Source organism: Sorex araneus, chromosome 5 (genome assembly GCF_027595985.1).
Source record: "Sorex araneus isolate mSorAra2 chromosome 5, mSorAra2.pri, whole genome shotgun sequence".
NCBI lineage: Eukaryota > Metazoa > Chordata > Mammalia > Eulipotyphla > Soricidae > Sorex > Sorex araneus.
The window spans coordinates 198625083-198652915 of NC_073306.1; the positions used below are offsets into that span (position 1 = coordinate 198625083).

The 27833-nt window shown below is 42.3% G+C and overlaps 2 protein-coding genes across 3 annotated transcripts in view; one reads left to right on the forward strand and one right to left on the reverse strand.

Moving 5' to 3' along the window:
* The window catches only part of RCHY1 (ring finger and CHY zinc finger domain containing 1), a 19113-nt gene extending 15121 nt beyond the window's left edge, over positions 1-3992 (reverse strand). The window contains exon 1 of one of the 2 annotated variants that reach the window (XM_055138466.1): positions 3796-3992. In XM_055138466.1, coding sequence (XP_054994441.1) covers positions 3796-3870 — 75 coding nt within the window. In that variant the 5' untranslated portion in view covers positions 3871-3992. The remainder of the gene's footprint in view (positions 1-3795) is intronic. The other variant, XM_004617868.2, reaches the window with a different exon arrangement.
* On the forward strand, positions 3985-19863 carry THAP6 (THAP domain containing 6). The gene is made up of 5 exons (XM_004617867.2): positions 3985-4123; positions 4853-4955; positions 6717-6924; positions 11126-11242; positions 16946-19863. Exons 2-5 carry the CDS (start codon positions 4876-4878, stop codon positions 17198-17200), a joined length of 660 nt encoding a protein of 219 aa, XP_004617924.1. The 5' UTR covers positions 3985-4123; positions 4853-4875; the 3' UTR covers positions 17201-19863.
* Positions 19864-27833: the final 7970 nt, after the last annotated feature.

The following is a 27833-nucleotide window of genomic DNA, read 5'->3' on the forward strand; positions in this document are numbered from 1 at the left end:
TGATGAAAATAACTGTTTTCCCCTAAAAAAGCTGACTCATTTCTGCTTCCATAACCAATCAATTTTGCTTGAAGTGCATAAAACAACTTTGGCCTGAAAGAAATATGTAGCTGGGGCTGGAGCAATAGTACAGTGCGGAGGGAGGGCATTTGCCTTGCAAGCGGCCGGCCCAGGTTCAATTCCCAGCATTCTGTATGGTCCCCTGAGGACCACCAGGAGTAATTCCTAAATGCAGAGCCTGGAGTAACCCCTGTGCATCGCTGGGTGTGACCCCCCCAAAAAAAACAAAGAAATATGCAGCTGGCTTTTCATAAAATTAAGGATCTTCTCTTGATTTTATACCAAAATTCAACAACTTATTGGTAAGTTGTTAGCTGCAAGAGAGATTATTCTCCTGTTATATGAATTTTTCTCCTTCTGTTACATAAAATTCCCCTGATCTAGACTTTGAATGGATCCTTTCACCGAGCACTGATCACTGGAAAATAATTACTTCATATAGATCTTACAAATGTTCACACATTGGACATGTAAGGAAAAATCACATTCATTAATATCATAATTCATTTCATCAGAAAAAGCTTTAGGTACTGGGAAGTTTTAAGCTACAGATACTAGAAGTTTTCGAAGATTCTAATTTTCACTTGAAATCATAAATCTTTAATCACTATTTTTCCTACATATCATGGTTTCATTTCCTTCCTTTTCAAGACAATACCCAATAAATACCTGTCTGAATAGTTACAATTCAAGTAAAAAATGTTGCACATGAAAATAACTATTTTGCAATCCAATTGTCAAAGCTGTTCCTCATGACAACCACCTAAGTTTTATTTTAGGGAGATGGGGGGCATATCTGCCGATGCTCAGGGGTTACTCCTGACTGTGCACTCAGGAATCACTTCAAGTGGTACTCAGGGGACTATATGAGATGCCGGAGATCGAACCCAGAGAGGCCATGTGCAAGGCACCCTATCTGCTGCACTCTTTCTCCAGCCCCAGACCACCACCTATGTTTAGTTTGGCAAAGTGCTTTTTGCAAATGTCCCATTTAAACAATATTAAATGAACAATGTAATATTATTTAAACACTGTCGTGTTTGTATAATACATTCAGTCGTCACTACTTTGCCAGCAGTTTTTATTATTGCTTTTCTAATAGTATCTTAGAAAGCCATTCTGATCTCCTAAAGGCTCCAAAAGGGCCTCCTGCAAGAATCCCCAAGACATCAGTCCACTTTGTGGTTTTGTTTTGTTTTGTTTTTGCTTTTTTGGGTCACACCAGGCAATGCTCAGTGGTTACTCCTGGCTCTGCATTCAGGAATTACTCCTGGCAGTGCTCAGGGGACCATGTGGGATGCTGGGAATCGAACCTGGGTCGGCCGCATGAAAGGCAAATGCCGTACCCACTGTGCTATCGCTCCAGCCCCATCGATCTACTTTGAAAACCGTTATCTTAGAACAAGAACTGAATCCTGTTTCTAACTTAATTTCAAACATGAAACTCTCAATCACTACCTCCTCTTTCCACTCATTCGAATTCTTGCCTTTCATGCACCCTAGGTTTCTTCTCTTTTGTTTTTGGGCCATACCAGGCACTGCTCAGGACGTACTCCTGCCAGTGCTGGGGGGTGGCGGGGGAGCACATGAGGTGCCTAGGAGGGGGAAGGCTTGGCAAGCACCTGTTCACGGCGCTGCCACTCCAGCTCCTCTTCTCTAATGTTCCACACACTCACTGTTCCAAAATCCCAACTCTTATTCAAAGCATTTCTCACAGGCTAACCTGATAAGGAACTGTGAATACAGCTAGAGAGCCACCATACTGAGTGGTACCACTTCCAAGTGCTAAGAACTGATGGAAAGTGTACCTTTCTACCATGTTCCACATCACCCATTCTTCTAAAGAGTACAGAACCTAGGATCCAGATGATTAACTTTGCATCTTCTTTTGGAACCTAATACTCTTATACTCTGTTGATGACCCTACTTCTTATTTTGCTGCAAATACAAATAATCAAGACGATCCTTCCACAAACTGGTTCAACATTGGTGAAAGTATTGATGGAAGAACTTCAGTACTGTCTTCCTTCTGCTACAGTCTACAGTCTATGTTTTGGTCCAAGACTTGTCATTAACCCCATCTTCTCTTCGTCTATTTAGGAAGAGTACTCCTACAGTTTTCCCTCTCCTTCCTGAACTATACAATAGTCTCATGCTATAGGGTCATTTCCAGGATGATACGAACATGTTGCAATACTTCTAATCTTAAAGAGAGTGGGGCGAGAGAAAAATCTCCCATTTAAAATCATAGTTTCTACAAGTCCCCCAAACTGCATACAAATGCTATTTCACTTTCGCTAAACCCATTCCATCTTGAACCTAACCCAAGCAGGCCTTGCCCCAACTTCTCCATTGAAAATTCTTGTCCAATCACCAGTGACCACCTCTAAAACACAAGCACAAGTGTGGTATGGAGTCAAAGAGTGGGCGTGCAAAGGCTGGGGCAAAATGTTGAGTTCAATTTTAGACCTCAAGGGGCTGCAGCAATAGCACAGCGGGTAGGGCGTTTGCCTTACACACGGCCAACCGGGTTGGAATCCCAGCATCCCATATGGTCCCCTGAGCACCGCCAGGAGTAATTCCTGAGTGCAGAGCCAAGAGTAACTTCTGAGCATCGCTGGGTGTGACCCAAAAAGAAAAAAAAAATTAAACCTCAAGTTTAGAAGAACATTTCTGTGGAAATGGAATAATTAGAAACAGGTTCCATTTCCTACACAATTCTAGATGAACCAACAAGAGCTTCACCCAGGGCGTGGGGAAGTTCACCAACCCCAGAGAAGGGGAGTGTGTGTTTTAAGTTGTCCTTGTGTGCCTCATCCTCTCGATCAAGGTGGGACTTCGATCTATTTTACAGAAAGCACTTATGAGAGCACCCCTGAAATCAATAATCGACGAAGGGGCTAAGTTAAAGGGGAAAAGGCTGCGGGACTGCAAATCTCAAAGCTTTCCTAGCCAATTTTCCAACTTCTAGCGCTGAAAAAATATATATATCTGCCAACTCGAACTGGATGGCTGCCGCTTCCAGATGGACCTGGAGGGTTTTTCCATCACCACGTAAACAAAACGTAAGCACGGGAACCCTTTCCCAGGCATAATTCCCAACTTCGCGGGAGCCGCCTGCGGGCCTCATTTCCCGGCTCCATCTATTTTCTCCTGGGCAGGTAAATTCAGGATGACACACTGCAGGCTCTGAAACGCAGCAAACGACTTCCTGCAGAACCTGAACCCACGACTCTCCCCGAGCGGGTCCCCCGGCTGTTATTTCATCATGCACCAGGGCCGGGGCGAGGGCAGCCTCCACTCCACGTCCTTCCGCGAGCGCCACACTCCAGAAACCCACGGGCCAGGTCGGCGACACGCGGGCCCGCAGCAACAGCATCGCGGGCGGGACCTGCCGTGCACGCGCGCCACCCGGGTTCGACCCCCCGGCGCCGCGGAAGGTCCCCCGCGCACCGCCCACCAAGAGCTCCCTGAGCACAGAGCCCGGAGTAACCCCAGAGCATCGCCGGGCGTGACCCCCTCCCTCCCTCCCCGCAAAGAAAAACAGGGGAGGGGGCGGGTGGCACCATGCAAACCCACGCTCTTCCGGTTTAAAACTCTCGGGGGGCCAGGGCGAGCCCGCGACGGAGCAGGTCCCTTGACAGACAGTTCCCAGGCACACCGGGGAGTCCGCCCCACGCCCCGCGCCGCGCCCGGCGGAAACGCCTCAAGAGCGGACTCCTACGCAGTCGTCACCTTCAGGATACATCCTCTCTCATAGTGCTCGCAGCCCCGCCGCCCGGCGCCATCTTTCAGGAGCGAGGCCGCCATGGCCAGCACCTCGCCACCGGCTCCTCGGACCCCGGCCCCTCGGGAAGGAAAGCCACGCCCAGAGGAGCGCCGCCGCTCCCGCACGCTCGCTCGCTCGCCCGCCGCCGCCGCCGCCGCCGCCGCCGCCACAGCCAAGATGGCGGCCGCGCACGTGACCCGGGGCAGCCGCACTTCCGGTTCCTGGGCCGACGGGGCGGAAGCGAAGGGAGACGCAATCTGTCGTCGATGTTAGTCGGTCCCTTCGCTACTAACGGTAATGACTCTGAGGTGGCCTCTTCCTTTACCCCCCCATGGCCGACCCGCCCAGCCCGTGTGTGTCCCGCGGGGCGAGGAGGACCGCAGTGGCGCCGAGGTGTCCCGCGGCCCCTGGAGGCCGGGACGCGCCGCGGTCGCCCCGGCACCTGTGACAGGGCGGCCCCTCCCTCGCTCCCTGGCTGCGGGCGCCGGGAGCCTCGAGGAGGGGGCGGAGCTTCCCGGCTTCCGGGCCCGGCGTGGGGGGCCGGGCGCGAGCCGGGGGGTCCTGCTGCCGTCGGCGCCCCGAACCGCCGCCTCCCCCGGGCCTGGCGCCGGGTCCTCCCAGACCGGCCCCCGCACACACGGCGCCCGTCACCTGCGAGGACGGGGGCGCAGCAGCGCGCGCCTCCGCCGCGCCCTCGGGGAGCAGCTGGACGTGGGGGCGGGGCGGTGGGCGGCGGGGAGACGCGGGGCTCGGAAACGCAGGTGGAGTCTCCGCCGTTGGCCGCGCCGCGCCCCCCGAGAGCTGAGCCGCGCCCCGACGGGGACGTTCCCCCCGCCCAGGACTCGGGCCGGCCCCAGAGCGCCGTCGTCGCGGGGCCCGACGGCCGTCGATCGCCCCTGCCCCCGCCCCCCTCGACGTGCACGTTTCCCACGTGAGACCGAGGTGGTCTCGTGTGCCCCTCCCACCCCACCCCTCGCCGGCCTGCCCCTGTCAGCCCTGACCAGTCTCGTTTTTTCTTTCCAGTTCTGGGATGAAGCGCTAAAATCATGGTGAAATGTTGCTCGGCCATTGGATGTGCTTCTCGCTGTTTGCCCAATTCCAAGTTAAAGGGATTGACATTTCACGTGTAAGATTCCGCTGTCGTTCAGCCTAGCACTCTCCCACGGAAAAAGCGCAAGCCAGTTCTGCTTAAGCCTTCCTGTTCGGACTTGAGTTTCCCCAGTACTTTTTTTAAAGGGGGGGGCAGGTGGGAGCAAAGTGGAGGACCACCCAGGTAGTGGGCAGGCCTGAGGGATGCTCCAGCAACTACAGAGGGGAGAGCAGGGGACCACCCCTCCCGGGCGCACCCCAGCGTCTAAGCTAGCTCCTTTCCCAAGTGCTTTTTAAGTAACTTTCTTAGTTAATTAGAATTGGCTTACACCGGACACTTTTGGAAATTAGAATGTTAGACACCGATATCTGTAGGATCACAGTCAACAGTCATCCCATTGCTCATCGATTTGCTCGCTGGGGCACCAGTAAGGGTTCATTGTAAGACTTATTTTTACTGTTTTTGGCATATAGAATACATCATGGGGAGCTTGCCAGGCTCTGCTGTCAGGGCCGGATACTCGGTAGCTTGCCGGGCTCTCCGAGAGGGGCAGAGGAATCTAACCCCGGTCAGCTGTGTGCAAGGCAAACACCCTACCGCTGTGCTATCGCTCCAGCAAATTAGAAGTTTAAGAAACCTTTTTAAGACATCAGAAACTGGTTTGAGAAAAATGCCATCAGACATTTGCTAATATATATAGTTTGCTAATATATTTACTTTAAATTGTAACATACCTTAAAAGAAATTCACTTTACATACAGTGTACAATATGAAGGAAGAATCTTTGCCTGAATAGATTCTGTTTTGTTTGGAAATAGATCAAGCTTAGATTGTAAAGAAAAATATGTAAGTATAAGTTCTAGCCAAGGGTTCTTTTCCTTGTATTGTAGATACAGCAGGATGATCCTTAATTAATGATTTAGCCAGTCCTCTGACAAGCATAGAAAGGAAAAAAATAAGAATTATTCGTTTACCAAATGTTTATTTTGCTGCTTTTTGTGCCAAGGGCTGTGCTGTGTACTCAAGAAAGATGTAATTACTTGCTAGGTATGAGGAAATAAAAAATTAGTGTGTATACCCTCTCTGATCTCAGAAAAAAAGATATGAACCATCTTAGGTACTAAGATGGGGGTATTGACTAAGAAACTACCTTAGAAACTAAGAAATGGGGTAAATTTCTTAGACTCTAAGAATGACTCTAATGTCCAGAACTCCAAACTCAGCATCATTTTTTCATTATATGCTAAACATTATAGATATGTGTCTATTAAATATGATGAGCATTTTTCTGATGCCGAGAGAAAAATGAAGTATAAAGGGAGCTATTCATATGGGAAAAGTTATGGAAATCGGTTCAGATAGAAAAAAGCTCAAGGGACTAGAGTGATAGCACAGGGGGTAGGGCATTTGCCTTGCACACAGCTGGCCTGGGTTCAATTCCCAGCATCCCATATGGTCCCCTGAGCACTGCCAGGAGTAATTCCTGAGTGCATGAGCCAGGAGTAACCCCTGTGCATTGCATGGTGTGACTCACAAAGCAAAAAACAAACAAACAAAAAGCTCAAGTGATTGTCTTATAAAACCTCCATTGTGGATCTTTCTCTCCTAAGTTGCTAAATTTCCATTGAAACATTCTTTATAATATAAGGATTAGTGAACTGAGAACTGTATATCTAGCATCATGAGTCATGGTGCTTTTTAAAATATTCCAGTTTTCTATAATAATAAACTAAAAAATCAAAGCATTTTCCTAATATGTATTGATATAGTGTGGTTTTTTAAAATATTTTTTTCTAGATTCCCCACAGATGAAAATGTCAAAAGAAAATGGGTATTAGCAATGAAAAGACTTGATGTGAATGCTGCAGGCATTTGGGAGCCTAAAAAAGGAGATGTATTATGTTCAAGGCACTTTAAGAAGACAGACTTTGACAGAAGTACTCCAAATATTAAATTAAAACCTGGAGTCGTACCTTCTGTCTTTGATGTCCCGTCTCACTTACAGGTCTGTATATAGAATACTGCGTACCTGGACTGAAGAAGTAATACAGGGGTCAAAGCACCAAGTTACCAACCCTGGTTCAGTCCCCAGCACTGCTTTTGGGGCCCCCAGGAATGATCCCTGAGCACAGCCAGAATAGCCCCAGAGCACCACCAGGGGTGGCCCAAGGTTTCCAAACTAGAGACTAACGGAGTCCAATATGGAAAATTCAGGGATTTCTTAGGGGTTTTCCACAGCATTAGTAATAAGTTTCAGTTGAAAATTATCTTTCCTCCTTGGCAGCTGGAAACAAGGGGAGGAGTTCAGAAGCAAACTTGTCCCGTGCTGTCTTGGTCACTTTGTGCACTTCTGACAGTTTAAGTAGACACCACCTCACATTCTCCCATGTTAGCAAATGTACATTAGCTCCTGTTGAATACTCTTCGGGGTTTTTTCCCCCACTACTGGCAAGACTGTTATGTTAAGAGGACTCAATGAAATAGCGTAATAACTCAAGCACAATAAAATTACTTTGAAAAACCAATACATCCTTCTAACAAAAACTTTTCATTATTCAAAATTGTATGGCACTGCAAAAGAGAATAGAAATAACAGTAGCCAGAGCTAATACTATGGACACTTTAATTCTGTGTTTTGTTTTTTTTGTTTGTTTGTTTCATTTTGTTTTGGTGCCATACCTGGCAGTGCTTTGGGGCTCAAATAGTGCCAGGGATTGAGCCCTGGATTCCTGCAGGCTGAGCATGTGTCCATCCTATTGAGCCATTTTAGGGCCCAATGGTGTAGTGCAGCACTTTAATCCATGTTTTCCCTACAGCATGTTCATGTTACATTCTTGGAAAAATATACTGTATCTTTTTGCTCTTTAAAAAAAAAAAACACTTCTATGTGCTTAATAGGTGCCAGACACCATTCTGAGCTCATGTAGTTCATGTAGTTCTCATAATAACCATGTGAAATAAGTAATGTATTAGTCACATTTTAAATGAGAACTTAAGGCAACTTAGGTCCAGAGAACTGGAATACCTTCCCCAGGCTCTTTAGTTGACAGAGGCGGGACCTGAGCTTGGACATTTTGACTCTTGGCCAAGGGATGTTGCTCAGCTATAGTGTATACACTTTGCATGTGTGAGACCCTAAGTCCAACCCCTGACATTGTAGGGGGAAAAAGTAATAAATGCAAAATCCTCTGTCCCATTCCCAGAGAATTTGAGCCCATATGCATTCCGTAAGTTGGGGCTGGCATTAAGGAATCGGCACTTTGATACATATATCCCCAAATAATGTTTGGAACACATTTGTACGAGAAATTTATTTTAAAAATCTTTAAACAAAATTTTTTTGGCAAGAACCACTACTAACTGAAGCTGGTCTGGTAATGCCAGTGGTGCTGGAGTTCCAGAAGGGCCATACCCAGTGTTGCTCAAGGGCCACCAGAACTACAGCCTTGAGGTATAGAGGAGACAACTCAGGGCCTTGCATGTGCTTTATTGCTTGAACTACATCTCTGGCCATAACCATCAATTTTTTTAAACTAAATTTTATATTGAAGTTCAGCACACATATGGAAAAATTATACATCATAAGTGTACAGAGCAACAACAGCTCAAAGTGATTTTATTCATGTAATTCTCCATATTAATTATTTCTAGTGCCCCAGCAGCCTCCGTGCTCTTTCCCTGTCACGACACCATGAAAGAGCTCTCCTGACTTCAGGCATCACTTGCATAAGTGGAGTTACACAGCACATGCTCTGGCTTTTGTAGCTCATTTTAAGTGCTCCACTGACACTGAAGTGTGATAGTAGTCCATTTGTTTTCTGTGCAATATAGTATTCTTGTGTACAGTCTGATTTCTCTGTTCTGTTGGTGAACATTTGAGTTGTTTTCACTTTGGAGTCATTATGAATGGTGCACCTATGAATGTTTTTCCACCAGAATGTTTTTTGGTGTACATTTGTACACATTTCTGTAGACTATCTTCACTGTTAAAAATGGAATTGCAGGGTCCTAGAGATATGTTTTTCAGTTTGCATAGATGGTGCCATAGTTTTCCAAAGCAGTTTCACCAATATGTATTCTGATCATCAGTATCAAAAAGTTCCTCTAGTTCCTCATCCTTCAGGCATTTGATAGTGTCAGTTTTATAACCAACCATCTAGGTTTTCATTTTCATAGGGACCACACCTAGTAGTGTTGGGGATAGGCATTCAGAGGTCACACCTAGAGATTCTTAACTCAGTGGTACAAGTCTTATAGGTTAGAGCTCAGACCTGTGTTTTTCTCATGCCACCAGGGCCACTCCCAGGGGTGCTTTAGGAGCCATCAGGTACTGAGATTAAATATGGGGCCTTGTGTGAACTAAGTATGTGCTCTGCCACTTGACCTATCTCTCTGTCCTCTTCTACTGCTTTAAACAGCACAGTGAAGAGGTTCATTCTAACTGGCTATTCATGCAATCTTTTATTTTCTTTAGATTCCTGTAAATGGTTGGACCAAAAGTATATACCCTTGGGTTCAAACTCCAGTACCATAAAAATTATTTCCTTTTCAACTTTTGCTTTCGGTAGAAGTCTCCTAAAGCCCCAGCAGAAAGCTCATGACAGTCTCTTCTCCCACTAAGCGTAAACGTGCCAATCAGCTTTATGCTCTGTGTTAGTTGTCATTTTTCGGCTTTTGTCTTTGGGGCCACACCCAGCAGTGCTCAGGGATCACTCTGGGCAGTGGTCAGGGAACTGTATGCAGTGCCAAGGATCAAGCTAGGGTCAGCTGTTTGCAAAGCAAATGTTTTACTCCAGTTATGGTCTCTATGGCCCTAAACTGTGTTTTTAACTTTGCAAAAACTGATAGCAAAATTGCATCTTAATTTCCTTAAATTTTAATTTCTATTTTAATTTGTGATTATTAGTTTTGGCATATTCCATGTCTTTCTTTTTTTTTCTTTATTTTATTTTATTTATTTATTTATTTTTGCTTTTTGGGTCACATCTGGCGATGCACAGGCGTCACTCCTAGTTCTGCACTCAGGAATTACCCCTGGTGGTGCTCAGGGGACCATATGGAATGCTGGGAATCGAACCCAGGTCGGCCACATGCAAGGCAAACGCCCTACCCACTGTGCTATCACTCCAGCCCCTAGTCCATGTCTTAATTAATTTGATCCTCTATTTTTATGTTTTTTCTAAACTATTATTAAATCATTTCATATTGAACTGTGAATTATTTACTGCATCTATGTTGTAATTGCTTTGTTTTTAATTTTAATTAGAGGGTTGGGGTTCTTTTTGGCTTTGGAAATTCAGGGGTTTTTTTAAGTTGTCAATATTACATTTTCATTTGAATTGATGTTAACTTTCGCTCCCTTAAGTTTATGTTAGTCATTCCTATTTTTTCCCTAATTCATTATTAATTTGTAGCACAGAACCTAGAGATAGTGCAGTGGGCAAGGTGCTTGATTTGTATGCAGTGACCCAGGTTTGATCCCTGTCACCATATATGACCCCCTGAGCAGAAAGCTTGAACTAAGCCTGAGCACCACTAGGTGCTCCGAAAACTCCCCAAATCAAAAATAAAGTTATGACCCCAGGTCCCCCCAATTAAAAATAAAATTTTAGCATGCAGAATTCTGTTTTGTTCATAAAATGATGATTTAATATTTATAGTCTTTCTTCACTTACTTAGAATGCTTTTTATAAAAATTACAAAGCCATTCTTCTACTTGAAAGTAGAAAAGTTTATTGGAAAGTAGAAGAGAAAGAAAAGGGGAAAATAACTTGTATAGGACTAAGTTCTTTTACTTGATCTGTTTATAGAATTTTTATCTGACCAGAGTGGCATATTCAACTATTGTTGCTGTGTAATATTTTTAGTAGTTGGCAGGTATATCTTCTCTCACTATTGCTCTTCTTTTTTCAGGAAATTTTTGTTTCCAAAGTATTTAGGGATAAATTTTCATCTTTGCCCCCAGTTTGGGTCCACACCTGGCTTACTGCGATGATCAGACCATCAGACTGAGGCCTCCTGCCTCAGCCCATTGAGTTATCATTGTTATTAAACTTCAATCTCAGGGAAAGTTAAAGTTTGCTGACTCTTAAAGGCAGTTTCGATTTAAAAAAAAATAAAAAAGTTGCATTTCTCTACAAAGATTAGAAGGAACAAAAAATTATGAAAAAACATCTGTAATGTGTGTTATTAACTATTTTTAACAGGAAAAAAGAGAAAAGCTTCATTGTAGAAAAAACTTCACCCTCAAAACCATCCCAGTGACAAACCACCAGCTTGTCGCTTCCACTTGTAGTGAAGAATTCCAGTCTCAGTTCATTTTTGTAAGTAAAATTTTATGTTGAATGTGTCATTTCCCCTGGTATTAAATTAGGGCTTTAAGCATTTGATAGGTAATTTTGTTTTGTTTCGTTTTATCTGGGGACCACACTCTGACACGCTCAGGGCTGTGCCTTCCTCTTCACTCAGGAGTTACTCCTGGCAGTGCTCGGAAGATCACATGGGATGCTGGGATTGATTCTGGGTCAGTCACACACAAGACAGACACCCTACCCATTGTACTGTCTCCAGCCCCATTATTTCTTTTTTATTTAATTTGAGCATTTTTTCTTGGGTTCATAATAATTTAATATAGAGGTAGTTAATTATTTCTTACATATTTAGCTAAAGAATGCTTTTGCAGGGATATTTCTGCCCCCAAAAGGCAATGACTAATTCCTTCCTCTTTAGGTTTTCTTAAAGAACATTCATATATAGGATATTCAGCTTGCATTTGTATATTCATCATATTTCCTTTTCATATTAAAGCAAGGCTGGATCTGTTTCAATATTTTGATTATCAGAAATTTTATATCACTGTCACTGTCATCCCGTTGCTCATCGATTTGCTCAAGCGGGCACCAGTAACATCTCCATTGTGAGACTTGTTACTGTTTTTGGCATATCGAAAACACCACAGTTAGCTTACCAGGCTCTGCCAGGCGGGCGAGATACTCTAGGTAGCTTGCTGGGCTCTCCGAGAGGGGTGGAGGAATTGAACCTGGGTTGGCCGCGTGCAAGGGCAAATGCCCTACCGCTGTGCTATCACTCAACGTTAGTCTTTCAACTTTGTTCTTTTTCAGAGTTTTTTTGAATATATTATAGGTCTTTTGAGACTCAGTTTGTTACATAAAAACTGCTAGAATTTTAGCTGGAATTGCATTGAATCTATAGAACCACATGGGAAGAATTGACATTTATTAAGACTATTTTAAGTTTTTATAGGCTGGAGAGGTTGTACAGTGGGTTAAGCATTTGCCTTGTACATGTCTGACCTGGGTTTAATCCCTGAGACCCCATATGGTCCTCCAGCCACACCAGAAGTGATTCTTTAGTGCAAAGCCAGGAGGAAAGCCCTGAGCACTTGTGGGTGTGGCCCAAAATTTAGAAATAAAAAGACTGTCTTTTCTTTTTATTTATTTATTGAATATCCATGAGACAGACCATTACAAAGCCATTACTGATTGAGTTTCAGTCATACAATGAACCAGCACCCGTCTCTCCACCAGTGTACATTTCCCAACACCAATGTCCACCATTTCCCTCCCACCATCCATCAACAACCCCCACTCCACCCTACCCCCCCACACACGCACACAGCCACCTGCCTCTATGGCAGACACTGTTCTTCTTTCTCTTTTTCTTTTTGTGCATTATGGTTTGCAATACAGGTACTGAGAGGTCATGGTGTTTGTTCAGGGCATTCAGTATTTTTATCGAGATGGTAAGGCTGTAGTAGCTTTTTAACTGGGTGACAGCTTTGGAGTGTGGACATGACTTCCAAAGCTTCTGAAACTACAGGGAGGTGGGGGGAGGTAACCCATCCTGGCCTTGAGAAAGCTTGGAGATTTCAGTCACAAAACCCGCAAGGAATTTTTAGCAGATTATATCTCGGTGAGGTTCGTCACTAAGGCAGTGGAGTCCGGTGAGGGGGCATGGCAGCGATTTTGGATTGTGGCAGCAAGTGGCTGCCAGGGGCTCTGCTCAGGGATCCTTTAAGTCTTTAACAATGAACTCATTATATGTCTTTATTAAAGGTTTTTATGTCTCCTTATATAGATGAAAGGCATTGAGTCATCACCACAGAGGATGCTAATCATAATAAGTTTTTTATGAAGTCCTTGTATTGATGGCCTAGTTCCTAGTTTGTCAAGAATTTTAATCAGAAACGAATGTTCTGTCGTTCACTTTTGTGTTCTAGGCAGTAGTGTTAGTATAGCAATTAGGGTTCTTGCATTATACATGGGTGCACCCAGGTTCATTTCCAGTCCTATATATGGTTCCCTAAACCCTCCAGGAGTGACCCCTGATTAGGATCAAGAATCCTGAGCACTGCTGGGCACCAGGTGTGGCCCAAAAACAAAGGAAAAAATTCTTTTTTGTGCTTATTAAGAGAGCATAATTTGGGGCCGGAGCGATAGCACAGCGGGTAGGGTGTTTGCCTTGCACACGGCCGACCCGGGTTCGATCCCCGGCATCCCATATGGTCCCCCAAGCATCGCCAGGAGTAATTCCTGAGTGCAAAGCCAGGAGTAACCCCTGAGCATCGCTGGGTGTGACCCAAAAAGCAAAAAAAAAAAAAAAAAGCATAATTTTTTAGTTCATTTTTAGTTTGATGATAGGATTTTGTTGTTGTTGGGTTTTGGCTTTAGGGCCTCCCCTGGCAGTGCTTGAGGATTACTCCTGCATCTGCAATCACGAGTCTTTTCTAGCAGTACTGGTACTAGGGGAGTCAAACTTGGGCCAGCCACATTCTCGACAAGCACCCTATTCTCTGTGCTATCTATTCAGCCCCAGTGTTAATAGTGATTTTTAAATGTGAAGTTGTCTTGTATTCCTTGAATAAACCCTACTTCTTCATGATGTATAAACTCTTTTTTGTTTATTTTATGGTTTTGTTTGTTTCTTTGGGGGGCCACATCTGTAATGTTCAGGAGTTACTCCGCACTCTGTACTCAAGAATTATTCCTAGTAGTGCTCAGGGTACAATATGGGATGCTGGAACTCAAACTTAGGTTGTGCATGTACAAGGCAAACACCCTAGTCTCAGTATTATCATTCAGTCTCTTCACTGCTACATTTTATAACAATATAAGGTTCTAAATATTTAGGATTATGTTACTTTTAAGAAATGGCTTACATTCCTGCCTGTCTCTGAAATCTACTTTGATAGCAGTATATCCAGTTTATCTCTTTTAAAATTTGTATTATATCAGCATTTCTTTTCCACCTCTTTTATTTTTAATCTATATATATCCTTTTATCTGCCTACTATACTATCTCCCACTCCTTGAGTTATTTAGAGCATTTATATTTTACTGTAAATATTCCATTATGATATCCTTTAGTGTTTCCTTCATGTTTCTTTTTTTTTTTTTTGCTTTTTTTGGGGTCACACCCAATAATACACAGGGGTTACTCCTGGCTCTGCACTCAGGAAATACTCCTGGCAGTGCTCAGAGGACCATATGGGATGCTGGGAATCGAACCTGGGTCGGCCGCATGCAAGGCAAACGCCCTACCCGCTGTGCTATTGCTCCAGCCCCTCCTTCATGTTTCTTGTTCTAGGGATTTGTTAAGATGCTTCATCTGTAGGTTTATATTTTTTATCAAACTTTGGAAAAATTGACCATGGTTTCTTTAAATACATTTTTCGATCTCAGCTTTTCTTTTTTCCAAGATTATAATTACATGTGTTCTCTACTTGGAAATTGTGCCATTGTACACTGCCACTTTATCTCCTCTCATGCCCCCCACCATGCCGCACCCCACTTTACTCTTTTTCATTTGTATTATTTGGGTTCTTTTTTTTTTAATTCTCTTTTCTCTTTGTTATCCAGTTGAATAGTTTGTATTATTGTGTCTTCACCTTCCCTATTCTTTCTGAAATGTCTGATATCCTATTAATTTCTTCAAATTTATTTTTCTCCTCCCATTTTGCCGGGGTTTTGTTTGGTTGGTGGTTTGGAGCCACACGCTCAGGGTTCACTCCTGACTCTGCACTCAGAAATCACTCTTGGCAGGCTCCCGTGACCATACAGGACACTAGGGGTCAAAACCCGGTCAGCTGAGCACAAGGCAATCACTTTAACCACTACGCTTTCTCCCCAACTCTCCCATTTCTAGTTTTATCTCTAGATGTTCTATTTGACTCTTTTTTGTATATTTCAAGTCTCTACTTATATTTTTACACATATGGAGTAAAGCTTAAATAACTTTTTTTTTGGGGGGGGGGGCTAATTTTAACAGTTACATCAGTTCCAGGTTGATTTCCACTGGTTTCTTTCATGGCTTTTTTTTTTTTTCCTGATTGCTTGCATGCCACTTTGTGTGGTAAATTTTGTGTTCCATGTCCCATGCACTGTACTTTCTTTAAAAAAAAAATTATTGGGGCTGGAGTGATAGCACAGCGAGTAGGGTGTTTGCCTTGCATGCGGCCGACCCGAGTTCGATTCCCAGCATCCCATATGGTCTCCTGAGCACCGCCAAGGGTGATTTCTGAGTATAAAGCCAGGAGTAACCCCTGTGCATCGCTGGGTGTGACCCAAAAAAAGCAAAAAAAAAAAAATTATTGAGTCGATAGGAGATAGACTCTTACAAAACTGTTCATGATTAGGTTTCAGTCATACAGTGTTCCAGTACCTATGCCTCAACCAGTGTACATTTCCCAGCACCAGTGTCCCCAGTTTCCCTCCCATCAACCCGCCACCCCACCTTCAGCCTGACTCTATGGCAGGCGCTTTACTTCTCCCTCTCTCCCCTCCCCCCACACGCCCCCCCCCCCCCTTGCGGGCATTGTGATTTGCAATAAAATTGTACTTTTCTTAATGCTGTATAGTTTTATGTCTTATGTTCTGGAACTTTGTTCTGGAATTTTCTTATTTGAAAATAGTTTGATTCTTTTAGGTTTTGCTTTGTTAGTTAGGGCTAGATAGTGCTCAGTCAAGAGCTACTGAGAAAAGGCCCACTGACTTTCTCTCGAATCTTGAATTTTTTTAGTCAGACTGATGAGGACATTGCCTGTGTTCTACGAGTACAGAGCAACTTTAATCTTATATGCCACACTTGCTTTTTATTCACTATCTTCAAAGTTCTTTTTTTGTCACTTGGCCGTGTTTTGGGTTTTTTAGATAGGAGTCAATCCAGTCTCTTACTCATCGGGATTGGAAGCAAAAGTCCTGTTCACTAACTTTATTATTGATGTTAAAAAATATATCTTAAAGTAGATTTACATGCCACTTTTATTTTCCCTATCTTCAAATGAAAAATGTCACCCAGAAAACTTGAGCATAGCCATTATAAATATTTAAATTATCTCTTAAATTCCAAGGCCAGAGTTCTCTCTAAATCAACACCCAGTCTGATCACCCACTCCAGTACTCCTTTTCCTATCATCCCTTATAAAGGGAAACATTTTTTAAAATTAAATAACATAGTTAAAAGTTTAATACTTCAGTTTAACACTTCAGTTGATAGGTAAGACTTAGCAGCCCACACTTGGGGAAGGAAAGCTGAATGGTAATCACGGTGCTCCTGGCAGTCATAGCAGATACCTACCCCTGGATAAGTGTTCCCAGTCATAGGATTTCACAGTATTTGTATAGCCTTAGACAAGAGAACTGTTGTTCTTTTTTTATTATTATTAGTTTCTTTCTTGGGCCACACCCAGTGATGCTCAAGGCCTACTCCTGGCTCTGCACTAAGGAATTACTCCTGGTGGTGGTGCATGACAGACCGTATGGGGCTGGGGATCCAATCCAGGTTGGCTGTATGCAAGGCAGACAGCTTACACGATGTACTAATCTCTCCAATCCCACAAGAGAACTGTTTTTTAACCCCTTCTTTCCTATGTTCTTTGTTTAAATCTCTTATTACCGACTGTTTGAACTTTCCTGTGCATCATAAATGGAGGCCAGCTGAGGCCTACTTATAAGCTATCTTCTGAGTCTTCTTTATCTCACTTAATATCTTCATGTTTGTGTTTTTAGGAACATAGCTACAGTGTAATGGACAGTCCAAAGAAACTTAAGCATAAATTAGATCATGTGATCAGCGAGCTAGAGGATACCAAGCAAAGTCTGCGGAATGTCTTAGACCGAGAAAAACGTTTCCAAAAATCGTTGAGGAAGACAATCAGGGAATTAAAGGATGAATGTCTCATCAGCCAAGAAACAGCAAATAGGCTGGAAGCTTTCTGTTGGGAATGTTGTCAGGAGAGCGTAGAACGAGACTATATTTCATGAAATAATTTCATGTTCTACTTAAAATTGACATTGGCACCGCTTTTTACAAAATAGTTTACCATTATTAAATAATACCCACCATTTAGAGAGCTTCTTTGGATTCTCTGCAGCATTGTGCGCTATAGATTGTTATCCAAAGACTTCTGAAACATGCAAATACTTGTGCTAGTTATCATGTCCTCGTATGACTTGTAACAATTATGTTTTTTTAGACCTAACTAGTGCCAGGTTACTCTTTTAAAGTGTTAAAAACTCAAGAAAACTCCAGAGGAGTAAGAAAATGGTATCAAATCAGCCACATAAAAGCTTTGCTAGTAAGAACTAGAAACCTGCAGCATGGTATTTTTCACTTCTGAGGAGGACCTTTATTTATGTAGGCTTCACGGTAAGTATGCTGGGTTGTACTTTAATTGTATTTTACTCTAAGTAGAATTCATTTGTAGCACATATCTGTTTGACAGCCAGTCCAAGAGGCTTTGTTACCAAAAATACCAAAAGGCCGTTTTCTGAGGCATGCCATAGTACTAATCCTGAGAGCAGCATATGATGCAGATCTGTTGACTTGAAAAGATTCTTGATGAGGCCGTGATTTTCCAGGATAGCACATCCTTCCTTCTCACTAGGCCCACATAGCATTAACATTTTTCAGGGCATAAATTTGATTTCTTTTTCTTTGTTTGGGGAGCCACACCTGGCAATTCTCCAGTTACTCCTAGATCTCCACTCAGGAATTACTCCTTGCTTGAGGGACCATGTGGGATTTCCGGAATTGAACCTGGGTCAGCTGCATACAAGGCAAGCACCTCAAACCCCTGTACTATCACTCCTGCCCATAAATTTGATATCTACATGGTTATCTGCTCTGACAGTTCTTCTGAAAATTTTGCTTCATGACTGTTATTTATGTTTTTAAAATCCAAATGTCAGTACTAGATGAATAATACTAAAGCTGTTCTGTATTTTATAGAAAGTAATATTGATGATATTTTTTTAAATGAAAAATATAGAAGAAACCATTAAAAAGCAATGATGCAGCTCTTCCAGTTGAAATCAGAATTGGAGAAAGGATTATAATGTTCTTTTTTAGGAATGTACAAGAGTTACTTTAATTAGGACTGTTCAGGGGTTTTTATTTAAATAGGTAGGTAAGAAAAAAAGCTTTAACATAGCTTCTCGATGAATATAGAAGAATGACAGTTACTTTTTTTACTGTTCCAAGTTTCAGAAATTTAGCTTTTCTTATAATTTCTTAGCAAAAACAACTGAAATTAAGTCATAAATATTGTAGATTGAAATACAGCTTACAGGCCCAGGTTAGAGATGTAGCAGAGTGGTGGTGCTCATGCATGACATGGATGAACCCTGGATTTGTGCCCCGACACCTGCCCCAAATTACTATCTGAAAGCCAGATTCTGCTTTGAGAACACCATGCATTTACAAACCTCAGTCAGACTTCTATGCTATAGTAGTTTTAACTTGATTATCAGTTGTTTGGGTTTCAGTGTTTTAACTAGAAATGAATTGAATTTTGTGCTTAAATATTTATTGTAATTTTGTTTTAATATCAGTTAGGTTATGGTTACTTGAATTTTTTTTATATATTTAAGAATTTTCTATTTTATGCATGTTATATTTTCATGTAATATTCCAAACATTTTTTAAGTGGGATACTACATTTGAGTGAACAACATTATACTAAGAAGAAATCATTGCGGTCATATCTTTTCATTACCTTAAAGAAATATTGATTAGTTAGCATTATTTATTTTACTTATTTAATTTTTAATTCATAGTGAGACTCTGAATAGGAAGTTTGGATATAATGTTAGGTTTCCTAGAGACTGCTTTTCTCTGTTCTTGAGCATAAAACTTAGTCAGCAGTGGACGAAAATAAGAGGATAGATCTCAACACCGTATGTCCAAATTCTATCTAAATACTAACTTTGTAGAATAAATCAAACCTAGGAGATCTTTTCTGGAGTCAGGTCTCAATTTTTGCCACTGGCAGAACTGCTACATTTACTTTTATTACTGGTGTTCAAGAACTCAGTTCTTGTCCTTTTCATTGGTCCTGGTATCACATAAAGATCTATAACTGCAGGCAAAATATTGGTATCAAGAACCCAGTTCTACAGATTTGTTCTTCATTCTTAAGAAGAAATTAAGATTTTGAATAGATGTTTGAAATAAATTAGGTCCTCCCTTCTGCCACCCCTAACAACTTCCTGAACACAATGTTTACCTCATACCTTTGTTCCCAAGAGATTCACACACACAAAAACAATCACTCCTCTATCCAGAGGGCCCTCAAGCAACTAATGCTCATCTGAAGGTTTCTCTTTGTAAAGTGTCCTATAGACACTGGGCTCAGCACTCACTAGGTACGACGGATTTGACATGGCATTTTCTCCAGAATAGTTTTAAATCTTTGGAAATTGACTTTGGTTGCTAAAGATAATCAGATGTATACTTTAGTCTTTAATTTGAGAAATTAAATGAATTAAAATGTATTAAAGTAATTTAAACAGTAAAATTAGTATAAGAATAAGGGATGAAGAATCCTTCATATATATATTTGACCAATGAAAACTTTTTCCAGTAATGTGCTTTCTGTGGTTTTGATACATTCAGTTACTCAATAAAGTGAGAAAAGAAAAATGGAGTGTAACAGTAGTTTTGTCTGATTTCTTTGACATTGTTTCCCTCTACTATAACTCTACTCTTTTTTGTTGTTCCTTTTTTTCATTGAATCACTTTGAGATATACAGTTACAAGTTGTTCATGATTGAGTCTCAGTTATACAATGTTCTAACACCCATCCCTTCACCAGTGCACTTTTTCCACCACCAGTGTTCGTAGTCTTCCTGTGCTTCTGTGGGCTTCCAGGGTCTGCTGGATTAGATGAACCTAGTGACAGCTCAGGCTTCCCCACACCAGATGTCTGCCACAGAGCCTTCTGCATGGGGCCTCACACAAAACTGGCAGCTTTTCATACCACCCCATATATAGATGGCTAGGAGCAGTGCTCTTTGGTGTGGCATATGTTGCTTTCAGAACTCAAAACCCTTTAGATGTTGTGCTTCCTTCTTCCTAGTAGCAGACGAAAGTTGTAATCATTTGTTACTTCATAAGAAACATTTAGTATCTCCTGATCACTAGACTCCTCTCCCAAAGTTCTGTTGATGTGGTAGGCCCTGATTGCCAGGTTTTATCTCACACTCTGAAGCACATGTTCTCCTTATGACTTCAGATTCATTTGTCACATCTTTTATGTGTGGTAAAGGGGTGTTGAGCCATACCCAGCCATCTTGAGGAATCACTCCTGGTGATACTGGAGGGACATATGTGTGCCATATGCAATGCCAGGTACGAAGGTGGGGTCAGCCACATGTACAGCAAGGGCCTTTGATTCTGTATGATCGCTCCAGTCCTGTTAGTCACAGCTTGCTCATTCCATTGGGGTAATAATTCATCGATATAATAAACAGTGATTTTCTGTAGAATGTTCTAGGACTCAGTTATATTTTAACTGAAGCAAGAACATTAATGTGGCCTGTGGTTTCACGTGACTGAACTGTTTCTGATCCTATTTTCTTGTAGAAATGGAAAAGCATGCACCCACCAGATCAGTGGTCACAAATCATGTACCCATAGCCATGTACTCTAACAAAAATAACACTTCTGGCCCAGCACTTGTACTGAAAGCTATTCTTTCACTGACTTTGCCTTAATCCATTGATATCCTTGCTACCTTTGGCAAGGGCCAGATAGGTGAAGTAAATACATATGATGGGAACCACTGCTCCTGCATCCTACTCCAGCTTCACAGATATCTGGGTCTGGTGTGGTGAGAAAGGTCTATTCTCAGAAAGACCTGCCACCAGAGGCTCTTGGGGAGTGATGTGGGAACATAGATTTGGGGAGGAAGGGTTCACATCCTTCCCTGACAGATAAAAGAAGCTCACTCTGCCTAAAGTTTGTTTATAGAAACTGTGGGTTTTTTGCTGAACCCACTTTCCTTCTGAGAATCTAATGTTTGGAAATGTATTAGGAAGAGGATACCTGCATGATCTGTGGAACAAAAACCCACAATAAAAATATATTAATTTATTTTTTAAAGAGTTTCCCTGTTAGATAACACTTCATGTATGTTAACACAGTTCACTGCATATAGATACTCTGCCAGACTCACCACCCAAAATACAATAATCATCCCTCATCCAGCTTTGTTTTACAATGTCAGTTAACCTGTGGTCAAATGCAGTGAAAAAAAAATTGTATATTTTATAAAGACGCCACATTTACATGGGCTGGAGTGATAGCACAGCGGTAGGGCATTCACCTTTCACGCCACCGACCCGTGTTCGATTCCTCTGCCCCTCTCGGAGAGCTCGGCAAGCTACCGAGAGTATCGAGCCCTCTCGGCAGACCTGGTAAGCTACCCGTGCGTATTAGATATGCCAAAAACAGTAAGAATAAGTCTCTAAATGAGAGACGTTACAGGTGCCCGCTCGAACAAATTGATGAGTAACGGGATGACAGTGACAGTGACCACATTTATATATCCTTTGGGCGGTGGGCATCAGGGCTAGGGACTGAATTCAAATCACATATGCAACACTACTGTTCTGCCACTGAGCCACATCCCTGGCCCCTCATATAACTTGTTCATCGTGTCAGAATTGTTCTGTCATGTTATTATTGTTAATCTCTTAACTGATTTATACATAAAACTTTATTGCAGTATGTAGATAGTAGGAAATTACAGTACATATACTCTCAGTGGCTTCAGACTGACTGGGTCTTAGAGAATTCCCATGGACTCCTGTATTCCTAGGAAGGTCAGAGTGTAACTGGCTCCTCCACTGTGTTGATGGGGATACTGAAGTGAGGTCAGTAGTCTCAGTAGTCTGAGAGGGGAGCTAGCCCGCTTCTTACACGGGGGTACCTGAGCCAGTGCGAGTGTTGGCTACCTTTTCTGTGGTTCTCGTGGTCTTTCATATTGCTCCCTCAAACTTCATTTCACCAATCACCATGCTCAGAAGAAACAGCTGTCGCCCTGCTTCCACAACTCTCCCCTTTCTCTAACCAGTGCTTCTGATCATCAGAAGAATTCTGCCTGATGCAAAGCCTGAGTTTTAAGAGAGAAATGGGGAGGGAAAAAACATTGGATCAGAAATCCAAAAAACAAAAGGCACAGTTTGTAATCTCAGAACTCTATGGAGATTGATAGCACTAACAACCAGTTAGAGGAAATATTGAAGATTTAGCATTCCTTTAGAAATTGAACTTCCATTTGACCCAGCAATACCACTGCTGGGAATATACCTCGGAGAAGAAGAAAAGTATAGTCAAAATGACATCTGCACTTATATGTTCATCCCAGCACTGTTTACAGTAGCCAGAATCTGGAAAAAATCCGTGTGCCCTAGAACAGATGACTTGTTAATGAAACTTTGGTACATCTATATAATGGAATACTATGCAGCTGTTAGAAAAAAATGAAGTCATGAACGTTGCATATAAGTGAATCAACATGGAAAGTATGTATCATGCTAAGTGAAATGAGTCAGAAAGAGAGAGAGACACAGAAAGATTGCACTCATCTGTGGAATAATAACAGAGTAGGAGACTAGAACCCAAGAATAGTAGAAATAAATACCAGGAGGTTGGCTCCGTGGCTTGGAAGCTGGCCTCACATTCTGGGGAGAGGGCAGCTCAGATAGAGAAGGGAACACCAAGAAAAATGTGGTTGGAGACCACGCGCGGGAAGGGTGATGCGTGCTGAAAGTAGACTAGAGACTGAACACAATGGCCACTCAACACCCCTATTGCAAACCATAACACCCAATTGGAGAGAGAACAAAAGGGAATACCCTGCCACAGAGGCAGGGTGGGGTGGGGGGAGATGGGGTGGGGGATGGGAGGGATACTGGGTTTATTGGTGGTGGAGAATGGGCATTGGTAAAGGGATGGGTTCTCGAACATTGTATGAGGGAAACATGAGCTCGAAAATGTGTAAATCTGTAACTGTACCCACACGGTGATTCACTAATTAAAAAATAAATAAATTTGAGGCTGGAGCAATAGCACAGCAGGTAGGGTGTTTGCCTTGCACACGGCCAACCCAGGTTCGATTCCCAGCATCCCATATGGTCCCCTGAGCACCGCCAGGGGTGGTTCCTGAGTGCAGAGCCAGGAGTAACCCCTGTGCATTGCCGGGTGTGATCAAAAAAGCAAAAAAGTAAATAAATAAAATTAATTGATTAATAATAATAAAAATTAAAAAATAAAAAGATTTAGCATTCCTGACATTTCCACAGATCTTTTCTGAGTACCAGGAATGGTATGTCAGGGAATTTGGAGAAACAAGACCCAATTCCTGCCCCCATGGAGAATATAGACTGGTAAGAAGTTCCAAAAGCCATAATCCAGATCCCCTTGGCATGGCCTCAAGACTGTGACTGCCTGGTGACTGTCTTCCCACTGTGCGATGCTTTATTGAACCACACACATGCTCAATGGATTTTACACCACACATTGAGGTTCATTTCACTCTTAATAACTCTTACCCATTTAATATTTATCTTAGGCACATAAACAAGCTCACAGAATAACAATATAATAATCCATCAAGTTCCCACAGACTGAAATAGAGGAGAAAAATGCATTAAATGATAGTGACTGATAGTGGTACAGGTAGAATATTTAATGTGAATGGTATCACTCATCCACTGAAAGGAAATTTTGTTTCATCAACTTCCCCATTTTCTCATCTCAACCCTGAAGTGTCATTTACTCCATCTTACATTTGTCATTATTCATTCAGCTACATGAAGCACATTAGTACCACTCAGAATGTTCATAGACCAGAGTACATGTCAGTGTACAAGCCTGCACCGGAATGTAGGTCACCTGCATAGCAAAACATACTTGTTCAGTCACTACATTTTCCACAGCAAGAATTTTTCAGTGAGTTGACTCTGAAGTGATTTGATTTACATGCTGGAATGTGAGCCTTAATTTACTCGACCTGTGATCAGGAATTCACAGGCCAGCTACTTCGGCAATTCTGTCTCTGAATCAAGTCACTTCATAGACAGTTCAACTAGCCTGAGCCCAATCTATGATTCGTAGTCAGTTGACAGCAGAGCAGATTAGAAGGGATTTGTGTCAGATAAATTTCCCAGGCTCTTGCAGTAGAGCTTATGCAATGATAAAATCTCATCTGACTCAGCAGATGTGGGCTTCGTGCTTTTTTTTTTTTTAAAAAAAAAAAAAGCATATATTTTTATTAAAGATCACCAGGAGTCCAGGCTTTGTGGGGTGCCCACCACAAAAACTGGTGAGGAGCTCCTGCACAAACAGGCAGTCAGGAATTCATCCATGGACTTGCCAACTATGCAGACCAACACACAGTTTACCTCATAATGAAGAACACTGGCTCTCCACCCAGACAAGACCCCGAGCGGCCCCACATGAACGGCTCCTCCGCTCCTAAACGACCATGATCCCGGAAGCCCACTAACCAATTTCAGAACTCAGCAGCTTCTTCCAGAAATACCTCTAGGCTGTGAACTAAGCTATGGCCCCTTGCTGCTCCGGGAGGGGAAAGGTTTTTCTCTCTCGGCCTTTCCTTTTGGCGGCTGCAGCGGAGTGGCGACTGCCATCTTTTGGAACCCTTTAGATAGAGGTACAAGCTTGCAGTGACACGGCTTCTGGCAGAAGTTTCCTCTGGACTTAATTACTAAAATACCAGAAATCCAAAACTGCGCGGCCGCTCTCGCAGCCTCAAGACCTCATATGCTTTTCATTCTCAGCAATGGAAAACAAATTATCAAATGATGCTTTTTCGGCAGGTCTGATCATTGGGGGGAAATTCCAAATAATAATAGTGAGTGTTCTGTCAAAATATTGAATGTAATCAAAGTATAGAGAGAGTAAAGTGAAGATTATTAGCCACACAGGTGGGTGGTGGGTAGGATGGGAGGTATACTGGGGTTTTTGGTGGTGGAACATGTGCATTGGTGAAGGGATGGGTTTTTGATCATTGTATCACTGAGGCTTAAACCTGAAAGCTTTGTAACTTTTCTCATGGTGATTCAATTAAAAAAAAAAATCCACACCAAAAAATTGAAGAACACTGCTGGTTACAGGAGCATTTGATTTTTCTAATTGTCCAAAATATTACCAGTTACTGTTGAAGACATAACAGTTGTAGAACACTTCCGTAGTGTGCGTGTGATTCCTGGGTTTGATCTTCAAACATGCACCTCCCCTCTTCCAGCAAAAAAGTAAAATAAGTGTTGCCAGGCTCTAGAGCTAAAGGATTCCTGCCGAAATCCTGAATATTTCCAAAACTGTTTTGATGGCCACTCTCACTAAACACTAATAGATGGACCTCAATGTTTTACTGGGATCACTTATTTTACCTCTGTGTAGTATGACCATTATTTGATCATATTTTATGGAGAAGCCTGGAAATTTTACTTTAACCAGAAATGTGAGACTATCGAAAGAATCAAACTTTCAGGGAATGGGGAGGTCTGGAAGGGCGAGCACTGGGGGCCTCGGGTACATTTGGATGTGGGTACACTGGCGATGTAAATGTAAGTAACAGTACTGTAAATCAATAAAGTTTTTTTTAATCAAAACTCACAAAGATCCCATTCAACTTGGTAAATATTATAATGAGATAAAAACGTATTTTATAATTTAAATCTAAAACCAGTCTCAGTAAGTGATTATTTTGTTTTGCTGAGACAGGTAGGGTTGGGATGCACCCCAGGGTACTCAGCTCTCTGTACTAAGGAGTGACCATGCAGTGTTCTGGGGGTCGTCTGTGATACCAGGAATTAAAATATGGGTCAGCTACATGCTAGGCTGCACCTTACCTACCATACTATTTTTTATTTTCCTCATGACAAAGGAACAATGCATGTGTCCAAAGAAGGCTATGGGAAGGATCGATTGTAAGACAGAAAATGGTAAGCAACCCAAATTCCATTAAGTGGTGAATGAGTATATAAAACTGTGGGACACCTACATATTGCAATATTAAGGAACAATTCAAAAGATATTAGCCTACATGTTTTGATATGAAAAGTTATACTCTGAAAATAACAGAAAATTCAACATTCCACTTAAAAAAAATTCAGTCAGTACAAAAAACTTTTTCAGGGGGCCAGAGCAATAGTACAGTGTGTAGGGCATTTGCCTTGCACATGGCCGACCTGGGTTCAATTCCTGGCATCCTATATGGTCCCCCAGGAACTGCCAGGAGTAGTTCCTGAATGCAGAGCCATGAATAACCCTTGAACATTGCTGGGTGGGACCCAAAAAGAAAAAAGTTTTTCAGTTTGTAAATATCTTGAAAAAGAAGTCAAAGAAGATTGTTAAAATTGGTTTTTGAAAAATCAGTCAGACACATGGCTCAGGCGTAAATTACCTGAGCGCCAGGCACAAGACTTGGGTTCTGTCCCTAGCACTAGCAAGGTGGGGGTGATTTCTTTTGCTGAGGAGAGTATATTTGTTGGAGACAGAGAGGAAGAGAAAGGAAAAGAAAAGAAAGTAGGGAAATTGAGAATTGTAATCACGGCATTTTACAATTTTAACTTCAGTGTATTTCATCTCTGAAGACTAGGGCTTGCTTATTTTCACCATCATCTCCTTGAGATATTCACTACAGTTGGGTCCAACTCTTGAATTATTACCACTTTCTATGACCCCTAAATATTTCAAAGAAATCTCTCAAACCTCTGCCAGCTTTGATATTGAGATGCACAGGAACTATTTTCTGTGTATGTATGGTTATGAGATTTAAGTTAACTTGCCTATGACTCCTCCTATTAAAAAAAAAGGTAAAACATCTAGATTGTCTGCTGAGACTCAAGTATAAACTTGATACCTCAGAAAACTGAAAAAGATGACTTCAGAGGGGGCTGGAGCAATAGCACAGTGGGTAGGGCGTTTGCCTTGCACACGGCCGACACAGGCTCGATTCCCAGCATCCCATATGGTCCCCAACACCAGCAGGAGTAACTCCTGAGTGCAGAGCCAGCAGTAACCCCTAAGCATTGCTGGGTATCACTGTATCACTGCCATCCCTTTGCTCATCGATTTGCTCGAGCGGGCACCAGTAACGTCTCCACTGTAAGACTTGTTGTTACTGTTTTGGCATATTGGATACGCCACGGGTAGCTTGCCAGGCTCTCCAGTGCGGGCAAGATACTCTCGGTAGCTTGCCGGGCTCTCCGAGTGGGATGGAGAAATCAAACCCGGGTCGGCCTTTGCAAGGCAAACGCCCTACCCGCTGAGCATTGCTGGATGTGACCCAAAAAGGAAAAAAAATAAAGAAGATGACTTCACAGTATTGTTATCTGAGGGAGTATTATTTATTCTCAAAGAACTTTTCATACCTTAATAAATTCTCTCTGTTTCAGGTTTTCAAGTTCTAGAGGAAATATTTGTTCAATGAAAAAAAAATTTTATTCAATAATAATGAGAGCTACCATTAGAAAGTGCTAGTCTCTGCTCACCATGTTTAAATGTTATTAACTCAGTTAACCTCAGAACTCTGAGGTGGACACTATTCGTTTCACTGTATAGATAAGGGAATTAAAGTTAGATAGC

Bases quoted from the DNA above. Each gene is read 5' to 3' on its own strand.
- THAP6 (XM_004617867.2), top strand. From the start codon at position 4,876: ATGGTGAAATGTTGCTCGGCCATTGGATGTGCTTCTCGCTGTTTGCCC. The intron at 4,956-6,716 runs GTAAGATTCCGC...ATTTTTTTCTAG, and splicing joins AAGGGATTGACATTTCACGT to ATTCCCCACAGATGAAAATG. The intron at 6,925-11,125 runs GTCTGTATATAG...TATTTTTAACAG, and splicing joins ATGTCCCGTCTCACTTACAG to GAAAAAAGAGAAAAGCTTCA.